The sequence below is a fragment of the Tachysurus fulvidraco genome, chromosome 12 (genome assembly GCF_022655615.1).
Source record: "Tachysurus fulvidraco isolate hzauxx_2018 chromosome 12, HZAU_PFXX_2.0, whole genome shotgun sequence".
NCBI classification, from domain to species: Eukaryota; Metazoa; Chordata; class Actinopteri; order Siluriformes; family Bagridae; genus Tachysurus; species Tachysurus fulvidraco.
This window is the reverse complement of record NC_062529.1, coordinates 13,250,424-13,265,465: the sequence shown is the minus strand read 5'-3', so window position 1 is coordinate 13,265,465 and position 15,042 is coordinate 13,250,424. Positions and strand designations below refer to the sequence as shown.

The 15,042-nt window shown below is 40.4% G+C and overlaps 1 protein-coding gene across 3 annotated transcripts in view; it reads right to left on the bottom strand.

The window, feature by feature from the left end:
• The window catches only part of LOC113659486 (neuronal PAS domain-containing protein 3), a 218,132-nt gene extending 209,360 nt beyond the window's left edge, over positions 1-8,772 (bottom strand). For 2 of the 3 annotated variants that reach the window (XM_027172295.2, XM_047821804.1), the window contains exon 1: positions 5,328-5,842. In XM_027172295.2, the coding sequence (XP_027028096.1) occupies positions 5,328-5,377 (50 nt within the window). In that variant the 5' untranslated portion in view covers positions 5,378-5,842. Of the gene's footprint in view, positions 1-5,327; positions 5,843-7,712 lie in introns of those variants that run through there. The other variant, XM_027172293.2, reaches the window with a different exon arrangement.
• Between the last annotated feature and the right edge of the window lie 6,270 nt (positions 8,773-15,042).

Sequence of the window (15,042 nt, the reverse complement as noted above, 5' to 3'; positions counted from 1 at the left end):
AAACAGGGTTTACCGTTTTCATTTCAAATATTTTCAAATGCTAGCTGCTAAGCTGAGCCTGTAAATCTTTAAGACGTAGTGAAAGAGGCTGTTTGTGGCATTTCAGCCGCTCTTATTGAAAAGAAATAAAACGTTCACAAATGATATACTGCTGGATATCTATTATCAGGCAATTTCTCACTGACTAACAATGTCCTACAGCATTCTGTGTCTAATTTCATGTAGACCAAGATTAAATATGAAAAAGGGAAAGAGAAAAGCGGCATGCCTTCAGCTATAGAGGAAGCTTTTATACTCAGGTAAGAGAAACTTGCTCTGGAACATGGATCCACCTTCAGGCACCGAATCCATGAAGCTCGATAATGTTTATATGTAACATGTCTGCTTCGATCGAAATTGGTACATTTGAGCCGAACAGATTTACGATAAAACATATTTATCACCACTATTGACACAGTATTTATGTCATACATCTGACAAAATAAACCAAATAAATAAAGACGAAAGATTTTATTTTATTTGAGTCCGATTAGCCAAATGTAAGCACGAATTAGGATTAGAAAACTTCTATAGATTTAACCGTAATGTATTAAACAATGCTTGTTTTTTTGTGTGTTTTTTTTTTTTGACACAAAATATATTCTGAAGTTTCCAAGCGTGTTTTCTTTGCTTCTGGCTATTCTAACATATCCAGGAATATGACCTTTCCCACAGTCTGCTGCAAATGCCTCAGGAAGAAAGCCTTTAGACTTTATTAGATGAAAGAAACACAATCACTTCACCAATTACATGTCACATGGAGCATTATGTGCACAGCACAGTGTTTTATCAATACGCAAGTTGGGCTTCAGGAGGCCCGAGTATATTCAGTGGCAGCGCGCACACACATACTGTGTGAGAGAGAGAGAGAGAGAGAGAGAGAGAGAGAGAGAGAGAGAGAGAGAGAGAGAGAGAGAGAGAGAGAGAGAGAGAGAGAGAGAGAGAGAGAGAGAGAAACAGCTGAATGCAGCTTCCTACTAAAGTGTGGCTTTGGAAAAGTGCACGCTGCTATAACCATGGGAAAAAGGCAGCACAAAGCCAGCAAATAAAGCCAAGCACGGGTGGCCTTCTTCAAATGACGCAATGCTTAAGGAATGCATGTCAGAAAAGACCTCAGCACGCTGCATCTCCTCGGCGAGGTGAGGCGAAGCTGGCTTTACTTCCATTTCCAGCCAAATTGCTGCCATAGCATTTGCTTATTAAAGTGACAGGTGGGCTCCCATGCATATGCGCCTCTCAATCCATTTACACAACTCATGTAGCGGGTGTCATTGGGAGTCACGAGGGCGGTCTTTGGGGAGTTAATCGGGCCATGTCCTACCTCCTGCTCGGCCTAAGCGGAATAATCAATTACAATTTCGCAAGCAGAGCCTCCATGTGTCAGCGAGGGTCATGCAGGTGCGTGTGGTCAGATTGGAGCGTGATAAACTGGCCATGGTGGTGATGTTGATGTTGGATTTTTATTTTTTTTTTTTAAAGCTTGAGTTACTTTTCTGGGCTGAAATTTGTCGAACTCTAGTTGAGAGATAGATGTGTGGATGAGGCAAATATGTTGCTGTGTTAAAAGAATGTGCCAAGAGACCTCAGGAGTACACCAAACACCATGAAAAGTCAAAAATCCCAAAGTACAGTATGCTGAGAAGGAAACTTTGAAGTAGATTTCAACCATTGAAATCTTTGCCAGTGCACGCTCTAAAGCATAAATATATGTACTGAATTCTATACTTCTGCAGGTTCAAACACAAACCTTATCTATTCGTGCACCCAGATATTTCACAGCTGAGTGTGGATGTGTCAGTGCCGAAAGCAGGCGAATGAGCCGAGGTACAGCACAGGAGGCGAGCATAGGCAGCTAAAGGGCAACGCTCGCTGCTAGCGTTGGAGCTGCGTGTATAAACGGTGGTGAGGAAAAATGCAGATGGGATTCAACGGGAAAAACATCTGTCCTTCAACCAGATGTTACAGTAAATAAAGGTCTCACTTGTGTGGATGTTAATTGCATAGGTGGAGGGATTGGTTTTACCTCAAGCTTGAGTCATAATTAAAGCTAAAAGTCCACAAGATCTGTTTTCATGTTACACTACTGTTAAGAATAAAAGCTGATTTCTGAGGAAACACTAAAGAATGATAATATTTACTGAATGGTACTCAAGGACAGATTCCTGAATTACTAACAAGATCCATGGCAAGCATTTCAGCTTTATTTATCAGAACAATAAAAGAGGAGTGTGATTAAATACGTTCATGATAATAGACTGCTAATGGTGACGAGTGCTCAAGATAGGAAGATGCAAGTCAGAGAAGAAAAAGAGAAAAAAAAAAAGGCCCCTAAATAGACTAGTTATTCCATTCATACTGTTAGTGCCTTTCTTGTGGCTTGCATCCTACATTCACTACAGCCTTAATGCTGTTGATTCTCCTGCCACTGATACCACTGATACAAACATAAAGGGCTCAAGCTCCATATGAAAGCTAAAGGTACAACAGAATGAAAAATCCCCCGCCTGACCGAGTGGGGTGTGTATCACAAAGACGGTGATAAAGCAGCACACAGCGTGAGGCGTGCGGTAGCGCAGCATGCTCCGAGCCTGCACTATTACCTTAGTGGGCTACATCTTCTTTATGTCTGTCTCTCGACGCTGACCTTCAGAGCAACATCAGTGGGTGGAGGAGAGAGAGAGACAGAGATGGCGTAATCACCGCACTGCACGCCGCCCAAACAGCCACAGATGGGGATGGAAATCCCTCTTAATTGTGATAAATATGCATCGGAATGGCAAGCTCGCTCCCCATCTATACTGTGTTCAATGTTCTGATCATTGGGAGGAACTGGCCGTTCTTTTGTTCAGTCATGTAGCACGGTGTTGCCACTGTAGCTGTAAGGCATTGAGAAGATTCTTCTGTTTCCTTATAATAATAATAATAATAATAATAATAATAATAATAATAATAATAATAATAATAATAATAATAATAAACCTTTACAAATTAAATGCCAAATATTTATCAAATGTACATTCTTTACCAACACAAGGATTGACTGCTATGCTTTAGTTTCCATCAGCTCCTCAACAAAATGAGCACAGATAACAGAGCACTGCTTTTAAAATTAAAGCCTATATGTTTTTCTTATCTTATAGGTTCTCTTTAAAATGTTAAGCCCTGTTTCTCATCCAAACTCCTTGCAGAATACCAAGCATTGCAAAATACCTGTTGATATAGACATATAAAACATTTCTGAATCTCTAAAGAGAGATCTGCTTTCACAAAACAGTATTCACATGTCACATGTACGCACCATTACATCCCTTTTTCCAGTTTCCATTCGTTTTCCTCCAAAGCTCAATTGCACTAATACAATAGGAAATGCAACACTGGAGGGAGGGAGGATGGTTTTCCTAGACACAAAGCCAACTTTGAGGTTACTGCTGCATAGGAACTGCCAACCCGTTTCCCTCCCCATTTATTCTTTTTGTTTCTTAAGCCCAAGAACAAAACTCTAAGCTGCTACTCCATTTCAGCGCCAAACCGTACATGTAAACATACACATGCCATTAAACACCTTCGGTCAGAATTTCCAGGCAAATTAGTTTCGGCTCTCGAGAGGAGCGGTGCAGCAAATCGCAGAGTGTGATTTAACCCCTTCTAAATGCCAACAGGAGCCAGGTGATAAAGCGTACGCTCATGCACAGGCTATGAAGTTTCTCCTCTCGAAATTAATTCCATCTTCAAGATTCTATCTTGCCGATGTGCTCAGAATGGCACAAAAAATATGCCCCTGCCACTAAGATTACAGCTGACTGATTTAGCATAAACATCTTCTGCTGCTGTGCCCGTGGGAGTGTGCTGGATGTAATGCCAGAGTTTAATGCCGGGCCTCTGCTATATGACTAATACTCTTATGGGTATTACTAAATTTCAGCATTTAAAAGAAACACCCAAATGTGGTCTATCTGTGACTAAAGTTCTGCTTGTTTGTTTATGATTATCTGCACTGATAGTCTGGTCAGAGGCCCATTTTCCCAAATTGAACATTGTATATTATACAATACCTTCTAGCCCAAGAAGTGTATATATAGATGTTTGTGTGTGTGTGTGTGTGTGTGTGTGTGTGTGTGTGTGTGTGTGTGTGTGTGTGTGTGTGTGTGTGTGTGTGTGTGTGTGTGTGTGTGTGTGTGTGTGTGTGTGTACGAAGCTCACAACATCCAGCTCACCTTTTGCCTCATCCATTTAATATCTAATCTATTAACACACATGATGTAAACAGGTATTTGGTGTTGAGAAGTGATTGTGTGAACAAATATCTTGTTGACTCAGCTTTCATCAAATTCATTCTCAATAAAGTAGGCCTAGAATTGCAGATTAAATAGCTCATTTAGCTAGAGTGAGACAAACTGAGACCATCATCGAATGTGACAGTCAAGTATTAAGCGTTTACTGAAATTCATGCAGTAATGTTTCTTTAGTAATACAGAAACAATATACTGTAGCACAACTGCACAGCACTGAGCTTTCATCATCACAATAATAATAATAATAATAATAATAATAATAATAATAATAATAATAATAATAATAATAATAACAATAAGATTCGGTTTTTGACCAGTAAACCAATACACACTGTTAAACAGAGCGTTTTCAAATGAATCAATAAACTGGAGATTAAAAAACACAGACTATTCCAGGTATCCACAGGCTTTCTGTTTGGCGTTGCGTGCTGATTTGTGTTAGGATTTCCAGCATTACCTGGAAGAAGCGCTCGGGTCCGTAACGGCGCTTGAGGAATCCATGCGCTACATTTAAAGTTCCTGAACAGCTCCCTGCTGCCTTTATGCTAATTTGTCACCGCTTTTACCGTCCCGCCGCAAACAGCAGCCTTCACTCGGGTCATGCACAGCCTGGCCTAGTGCTCCGCTACAGCTCAGCTCAGAGAAACGGCAACAATATCAGCCACACATTCATGCATTCTCACACCGCGAACCGCAAACAACGACAACGCGCATTCGTTAACGGTCATCACGCCTGGAGGCGACGCGCGCTAGTAAACGCCGCTATACCGCGTCCTCAGGTCCGCCAAAACACACGCCTCCTCCTCCTCCACCTCCACCTCCTCCTCCTTGGTGTGTGTAAACCTGTTACCCGAGCGTCAACCTCTCCTGATTGCCAAACACACTCCCGTGGGAAAGGGCACGCCCGAAACTTCTGACATCTCAATCACAAAATAATCCACAGCATCTAATGATCGTGCGGCGACGCGTTACACACAACAACCCGAGCTGTTTTACCGTTCTCTTCTTGAAGGGTCTTGCTGAACGCCAGGCTTGGTGGGCGCCATCTTCCCGCAATTATTTGATTTCTGACTTTTTTTCCTCCCTCCTCCTCTTTCGTCTTCACGGTGATTCAGACATGCAGCCGAGGAGAGCAAAGGCGGTGCGATGTGGACACTGAGAGGTGTTTAAAGAGCCGCATGGCGCCGTGCCGGAGCGGAGCGGAGTGGTCGCTTCCCCCTGAGCGTTCATCAGCGGTTCTTGAGGACGGCGCGGAAGCGCTCCACAGACATGCCGCGAGCTGGAGCCTCAAGCCCGGGACGTGTCTTAATTCAGCGGTTTGTGGTGAAAACGGGGTGCGGGGATCTCTTCTCACACGGGACCGTCACATGGTGCGCTTGCCCTGGAGCAGTGCGTCCTCTCCGGTGCCGAGTGAAGCCGCCTTTCCGTGCGCGTTTAGCTGCATTTTCCACCTCCGCTTGGCTCTGTGTGCAGTAGCGCTCGCCTCCTCCGCTACCGGCGCAACAACGCCACTCAGTTGTAGTTGGAAACAGTTTTGCCTTTCGCGGAATTTACAGGTTGTTCCAACGCGTAATTCTGCCTGCCTAAATTCCCCCTTCCACTACCACGGTAGTTTATTTTGCACCCAAAATCCCTTAGATGCTTTGTGCAGTATGATAAGCATATAAAGGGATAAAGAGACCTTTTGCAATAAAAATGTCAGAATAACAAGACACTACTGACGGAAATGTTTTACTGAAAATGCAAAAAAAGGTTTTATTTTTCCTTGATCTTAACTGATTTTGAAATATAATACACTGCCTATTTACTCTATTGAAGAGTCCTGTAAGAGACTCTACTGATATTGTGTAAATATGACAATGGGGCAGCTTTGAAAAAAAAACCCTAATCAATACCTTATAGTTGTCACCAAATAATAAATCCTTATAAATTCACACACCTTATTAAAAAAAACCCTGAATCCAACCCCATAACATTTTACACTTCGACTTTTGCATGCATGTGTTATGTAAAGTTGCTCTTATAACCAAAAACTTATTATGAAGAGTATATATCTATAGCTATTCAGTCATGTGTATGCATAAAATATAGTAGAATGCACAACTTCACTGGTTTATTTATTAGATATTTCCCCCATGATTAACTTCCCAACGTGTTTAAGAACCTGTGACCTGTCAAGGTGAACTCCTGACACTGGCCATTCAATGTTGAGTAAATTCTGATGCATGTAGCATATCTGAAGGCAAAGAGGTGTCAGTGTTTATGGGTTACGTATGACTGGGCTCCATATTTAAAATCAATCTGTATTAATCATAACACTGCAGAATTAGTGCACAGGACAGTTTGAATTTTCCATGTACTAGTCCAGCTGATTCAATGCATCAACTCATTAACAAGCACTTCATCATCTGAAGTGAGTTAGAGCACTGAAAACACTGAAACATACTGAGCATATGTCTAAATAAGGCGAGGTTGAAAGCTTTAAATATTCTCAAACGCTAAACAACTTGTGACAGCTTTCACAGTTTTCAAAAATATATTTAAAATGCACAAATATCTATACAGAGCACACTTGTATAGACATTTATCATTGATTGGATTGATGGTTAATTTTGCCAGAAGCATAAACCATAGGCTATTCTACATAATATACGGTATATGCCAGCCTACTTTATTTGATTTATAAGGAAATAGAACCAATCCTTTTTGCCCAGATGCTAAAAGGTGTCATCTAGTATTAGATTTTATTCTTAAAAGGGTCCTACTGAGTGGTCGTGGAAACATTTCCAAGTGGCTAATGTAAACAGTCATAAAATTTAGTCTGTAGTTTTGGCTGCAGTGAAAGCAGCAATAAACTTACAAGCTAATGTCAGCTTGCAACGAGATTTTATGACCAAGTGAAGTTTTCACATGGCAATGGAACTCTATATTATATTCTATTCTCTTAAACATTTGACTTAAGTGAGGTTGTTTTTTTTAATGTGGCATCTTTTTGTAGCTTTATATGTCCAGTTGTCTTTTTGATTAAATATAAGCATATTTAGGCTTTGTGTGTGTATGTGTGTGTGTGTGTGTGTGTGTGTGTGTGTGTGTGTGTGTGTGTGTGTGTGTGTGTGTGTGTGTGTGTGTGTGTCTGGTTGATATCTAATAAAGTGCAACTTGCGGTTAAACATCGGGTATAATTAATGTACTTGGAGCAATCCGTTAATGTAGTTCCTGATTAAATGGACTGCACAGCGACGTTTTATAGATCTAAATTACAATGGAAAACAAAAACACTGATGCGACATGACAGCACATAAATACGCGCACGTCGGCAAAATGAGAGGTCAATATGGTGAAATTCAATGAAAGCAGCGTTTGCCACTATAATGAACATACCTTTGTTGGTAAGTAGTCAGGCCCTGGACGTTTTGCGGGTTGCCGTTGGTGGCGCCCGGGACTCGTGCTGCCGGCATCCCCGCGGCTCCTGCGCCCGCCGCCGCCGTTACCTGCACGCTGAAGTCCGGGAAGATCCTGATCATCCCCGCGCCGTGCAGCGCACCGCCGAGCGAGTGTGTGTGCGTGTGTGTGAGTGCAGCCTGTCCTCCGGCCGAGCAAGTCACAGCGCAATCCCATTAGTGACGAGCACGAGCTGCTGGGCCATTCTCGCGCTTTTGTGCGCTGAGCGGAGACTGCTGCTGCTTTTAGACTCGCACTGGCACTGAGGGGACGCCGAAACGCGCCGGTACGCGTCAAGAAGGAAACTTTCGGCTGGATGCTGAAGCTTGTCCTTTCACAATGCTGTGAAATGCTGTATGCCGTGTATATGAAAAAAAAAAAACTGCCGTAGACTTTAGGAACACAACAAACTGACTGGGAAGTTCCAGAAGTGAACTTTTCTACCGACTTTACATTAAAGATAATTATCAATTAGGCTTTTAGTGGACGTCCTTTTCCGGCTTCTACTTTAGCACATCCTAACAGGATTAGTGTCTAGAGAGTGTCTACAGAATGTCTATAGAATGTTCTGCTCTGTATTTAAACGGTCTCCCCATAGAAAAAGAGGTGCGTTTTGCTTTTACAGTCTAAAGAAATCTAAGCAATTCTAAGCTCCCTTTACATAAGGACAACCTGCAGACGTTAAGTTTGTGTCTGAAAGCCAGCTAAAAGTCCAAACTGAATCGCGATGACCTCCTCTTTGTCAATGCTTTCAAGTTTATACGTGAGTCATGTCGAGCTTTTCTTCTCCACTCATCTGTACGCGACACTGTTACGGCGTGTGACTTGTCTAAATGTGCTGTCTGAAGATGCTAAGCTGTGGTGTACATCAGTGCGTGTCCTGACGTGTGTGTGTGTGAGTGTGTGAGTGTATGTGCGCGCGCGCGTGTGTGTTCTACCGCTGAAGGTGTTGTTGTGTGAGATCCGGAGCGCGTGGGAGCGGACGTATGAGTCGATTAACTGCGCCGCGCGAGCGAACAGGGAGCGCGCACTGGCCTTCAACAGCAAATCAGGCACAGGCACGTGAGCGCGCATTGGCTACTGCGGCAGTAACCCTTTGAATACCTGAATAGAGGTTACTGGTATTTCATGTTAGATTACAACATTGTGAAACTTTCAGGTTGTACAGAAATATTCGTCATGTCTTCTGCTTAATATTCATGAAAAAAATAATAGCCATATATACACTGGCCACTTTAATAGGAATAGCCTTATTCATACAATTATCCAGACAGCCAAAGTGCACGATACATACATTGACACAAGCTTCTGTTCATGTATCTCTCATTAACTGATCGTAATGTTGTTGGTGAAAGACAATTCATTCATTTTACTACCGATTTCTTGGTTGTTGTTTTTTTTTTTTAAAGAACAACAGGCTTTAAAGTGCTCACAGTTTGGGAAAACTATCCAGATGTTTGATTAAAATGATCAGAATAGTTAGAGCTGGCAGTTTAGGCATTTGGTAAATCAGATAGCCAAGATTAAAGATTTGGCAAAGGCCAGTAAATCTTTTCAGTTATGTTGAGTCTGTGTCGCTGTAACCGCATAGTCATGGAAGACATGGTCTTCTGGTCATGGTCTTCCCATCCACTGCAATGTGTGATTTGTGCATTCTGAGATGCTCACCACAGTTGTAAAGACTTGCCATTTGAATCTTTTCATGAATCTCTGACCTGGATGTTTATGTGTATGGGAAATCACTGTGCATGCAAATCCTTTGAGATTATTAGTTCCTGATTAATTTAAACCAGCAGATTTGTCCCCAATCAACCATATCACAACATCACTGAGATCATATTTCTCCTTGTTTTGAAGTTAGATGTGAACAGTTTTCAATTGAACCTCTTGACCTGTATTTGAGAGATTTTATACATTGCACTTGATTGGCTGACTGATTAATTGCATCACTATGCAGTGGTACAGATCTCACTGACAAAGATGCCAGTACTCTATACTGAGCAGATGGAATGCAATGCCATTATTTTTCAAGGCTATAATACAGACTTTGTTCTCATTAATGTAACAAGAATTGTTTCAGAACTTGCTGTTTGTTTGCATTAAGTATTTGGCAGCAGTGTGTAAGGATTTGGTAGTAAAGCTTTTAGGCTTGTTACACTGTCTACATGGTGTACTTTGTAGGTGTGCAATTACTGACTGCAGGTGTGTTGCTATACATAATTTGTTATCTCTTGTCTAACCGTACAGGAATGGTGGTGCACCTTTCTCTATACACAGCAGTAACAGTCATGGTGGTGGCTCGGTAATATGTGTGTATCATGCACAGGAGTATTGCTCTTTTTTTTAACACTGTGTACAGTGCAAGACAGTTCATTTTTAAACATATTTTTTTAGTAAAAAATTCAGTGAAACCAGTGCTATTGTCCCTTAGAGAAATTGAACATCACATGTGAATATATTACATGAGACATTTTATATACCCTATTATGTTGTTGCACATTTTTCACAACAAAACCATGTGCCGTGCATGTGTAAAGGTAATGTGAGAGTAAATGAATCATGTGAATCATGAAAATAAATCCCTTGCTTTACATATGGAAAATGTGTGAGGTTTTTAGACTTCACGTATTATGTTGCACACATTTTCACATATAGTACAAGTGTTTTATTTGTATATGCATTCTTGCTACGGGATATCTTTATTTTAATGCTATTTTTACACATGTAGGGCATGTGAATATTTTTTAATTCTTACAAGTTTAATTGTGAATATTTATTTGACAATTTAAAGCATAAGATCGTGAAATGGAACACTGCGTCACTTACATCACATGCATCATCATGTTACATAAAAATGTATCATCCCAGCTGAATTGTATGATATTTCTTTCCCCGTATGGTGGTTTATTATAAGCATTCACACATTAGTAGTTATGTAGGATCCCACAGGATTTTCAAGATGAACTCAATTCAAAATCCAGACCAGATCAGGTATAGTGCACTGAAGAAGAATTTTGCTATCGTATAAAGTGCACGGAAATTACAAATGATTCTAATTAGTGACGAGGACACACAGTAGTGTTTATAAAAAAATGAATGGAAATGTCTCAGTGACTCTTAGGTCCTTGAACTGTCATCGCTTTGAAGGTGATTGAGTGTTTACCTATAAAATATTCCAAAATGCAAATATGGAGTTAATGGTCATGAATCTTCCACTCTAGCATGCTTGTCCTTTGACAAAGCAAAGGCTGATATCAACATATAATATATTTTAGGTCATTTTTATCATATATTTACAAGTTTTTAATAGTTTTAAAATAAATATGTACATTTGATGACAGGAACAAGGAGCCCTTGAAAATGCTGGTAAATCTCAGATATCTTTCATATGACAGGCAGATTTATGATAGTCAGGTGGCATGTTTAAGTTCCCTCTGCACAACAGATGACTTCATAAATGTGTTTAGGCTATGAGAGAAAATGAGGAATATAATAAGAGGCTTGATGATAAAGCTTCCTGTACTCTCTGTACTAAGGTACAGTTTACAGAGAGAATAATTCACTTCCTATCTCTTAAATGAAAAAAAAATGCTGCCTTTGATAATGAGTTGACATGATTATATAGCAATAAAGATGTGCCAGGAGCCGCACCTGAGAGACAGTAAATGGAATATCTCTCTGTAACCATGTCTAATGAAACTACCTTAATAAACAGGCCAGAGAAGCACCTCCACTTTACTGCTATTTTCCTCAGATGGCATCAAATAGATTGCACTGGAAGGTTTAAACTGACACTGCAGGCTCTGATTCAATTAGATTAACACTTTCTTCTGTTTACTTCCCAGGGTATTTGCACTGGTCTGTATTGCATTTATTTGTCTGCAGCTCTTCACTAAACAACACGAGACAGATCCGGGGGTGTAGCTGGCCTCCCACGTACCGTTGCTGGGCCAGTGGTGTACATCCACCCCATAAGTGTACTAGGAATCAATGTTAGGCAATGCCTCTGTGAACATATAGTCTTTTTTTTTTCAACAATTGTGATATCTAATCTGCTTTTGAATGCAAAAGTTACATTCTGGAATTACACTTAAGCATGATCTTTGCAAATAAATCTTGCTCTAATTTATTCACAAAAAATGATTAATAAAATGAAGATCATTAATATCATCCTTGATATCATCTGGGTGGGGCACGGTGGCTTGGTGGTTAGCATGTTTGGGTTGTGTCTCTGGGGTTGGGGGTTTGATTCGTACCTCCACCATGTGTGTGGAGTTTGCATGTTCTCCCTGTGCTATGGGGGTTTTCTCTAAGTATTCCAGTTTTCCTTTCCCAATCAAAAGACATGGTTTGTAATATGATGGACATCTCTAAATTATCGTTGTGTGAGTGTGTATGTGTAATTTTGTCCTCTGATGGATTGACTAAACACCACCACCCCCACCCTAAACCAGGGTGTCTACTCTAGGTTCTTCCCCAAACCATAAATAGGATAAGTGGTACAGAAAATGGATGGATGGATGCATGGATAGATAGATAGATATCATCTGGAAATGGTTGCTAACCTGAAAAATAGATTTACACCCACTGTAAAAATGTAGCTACAATTGTACTCTCTGACAAAAAAAATCTACACAACATTTATGACATGTCTTCTCAACACATGCATGATTCCCCCCACCAAGGATTATGTTCAAATTCTGCAGTAGGGCCTCCTCACAGAGACAACGACACAGTGCCTGCCATTCTACCCCAAACCACATGTTGACAAGTCAGCTTAATGTGAAGCAGTATAAACTGTGATTGGGAATGACAGTCCTGCTGTTTGTCCAAACTCTCTCCATCTCACACTCCTCGCTCATCCTCAAAGAGAAATCTCTCCCCTGCTGACTGAACAAACTGCAGACGAGTCTCCAACACACAAAGCTCCTATTTCTGTTCTTCTGTTTAGGTTTTTTTTCCTTTCTGAGCCCCAGTTTCTCCAACTCGATGCCTATCAGCTGAAGGTCCATGCTGAATGAATTCAAGGGCATATTAAGGTGGAATTCTGGGGTTTGACAACCAGTTGCAAGTCATTTTGCTTATCAGAACTTGGCAGTGTTTTACCCTCACGAGTGTCTGTAGTGCGATAATTCTGTCAATCATAAGGTCATCAATATATTCATTATCTGAACTGGATAATTAAAGCTGCAATTTTGTATTACTTTTTCTTTTCTCCTTGCTTTAAAAGAAAGATTGTATTGTAATATGAATATGGTCTTTGCTTTGTTCCCAGAGAAATAAGTGCAGCTTTATTGTATAATGTGACCTTGATCGCATATATTAATTCTAATTCTGTCATTGTAATTCAAGGAAATGATAAAATATGTATTAATTATTTTTATATGAGTGATGTCTGATGAAGGTGTTTTCATATGCAAACAATTTTTTTATAAGTTTACACAGGTTGATTTGATGAGAGTATTACACCTGTTAAATCTGTTACAAAAGCATTTCACTCATATTGTTCTTCACTAAAAAGCTATTCTAAAAGCATAATCAGCATATAAATTATCATTTTATTCATTACTGATTGCACTGCTTAAGAGCATAATTTTCCTCTTTTGGCAGATGTGAATGTATGGGAGATTTAATTATTTTTACCCTTTGCATATTAGAGTTCTATTTTATATGACTTTATTCCTGTTGCTGATTGATTGGGCAGGTCGCTTTTAAAAAGCAAAGGGCCAAAGGCTAACAAAAGTTCATCTTTTTCTCTAAATCTGTAATGCTTTTGGAAAGATTGCTCCTCTACGTTTGTAGGGGAACACAGAAGTTCAGGATAGATGATGAATTAACTGTTAGGAAAAATTACAGACAGTGTGCTAGGAAAAAAATATCCCTGCGAATGGAAATGATTGATTGGGAGTTCCTGTAGAAAATGACATCATGGTTTTTATTTATCCTGGATGATAAGCTCGCCTATGCCCTTCCACACCACTCTGCTATTTTACATTGGATTGTTTCTCAGCCAGCTTTGATGACATGCCTGGAATCCAATCAGCTAACCCTGAAATTACATGAACAGACTCAACCCATTCTTTAGTGTTTTAATGGGGCCAGCACCTCTGTCATTCGCTCCTCTCCCTCAATCGCTCTCTCGCTTTGCACAACGTCTCATACTGCCAGTGTCTGAAGAATGTAATGATCTACCACCCAGACCTCACCTAAATGCAAATACATATTTCAGTATCAGTACCTGAATTGACATTAGGTAAATGTAGGATTTGAGCTCAGAACAAAAGTTCAGAAAGAGGATCACTGTGGTGATGTTCATGTAGAATTACCAGGTCATTATAATAAGCTTACTCACTATTTAAATCAATTTTATTGTAGTTTAATGATAATAATAATAAAGATTCTATTATAATTATTATTAGAATTTTCATTATAATCATGACAAATGGAGGTTTGGGTGTTTAATTCCTTTGATTCCTGTCTCTGCCCTGTGTGTGGTCTTTGCAAGTTCTCCCCATGCTTTGAAGGTTTCTTCATCCACCCCAGTCCAAAGACATCTGTTATAGGCTGCATGTAAAAAAATGTTCATGTGTGTGTGTGTGTGTGTGTGTGTGTGTGTGTGTGTGTGTGTGTGTGTGTGTGTGTGTGTGTGTGTGTGTGTGTGTGTGTGTGTGTGTGTGTGTGTGTGTGTGTGTGTGTAAAACACCTCACAACTCCCGTTCTCTGAGCTCAGGTTACTGTCTTAGGGTTTTGAAGGTTCTTACTGTGTTCATGTGGCTTTCTGGTTTCTCCCACCAGCCAAAACATAAAGTAGCTGAATTGGCAATGCTAAATTAGCAGATGGTGTGAATGATATCAGCATATCAGCATCCCATCTTAAGTGTGCACTATATAGTTTTTGGGCACCTGTTCCATCACATCCATGTGAGTGTCCCAAACTGTTGCCACAAAGTTGGAAGCACGCAATTGTATAAGATGTTTTTGTATGCTGTAGTTTTAAAATTCTCCTTACAGGAACCAAGAGGTTCAACCTTGTTCTAGTATGTCAGTGCCACTGTGAATGAAGCAAACTCTCTGACTGCATGGTTTACCAAGGTTGGAGCTTTACCTTAATCCACCGACCATCTGGGACCTTTGGGATGAACTGGAATGCTGATTGCTCTCCAGGCCTCCTCACTCAACCTCAGGACCTGATCCCACTAATGCTCTTGTAGCTGAATGAGCACAAACCACTACAGCAACGTTCCAAAATCTAATGGAAAGCCTCCTCAGA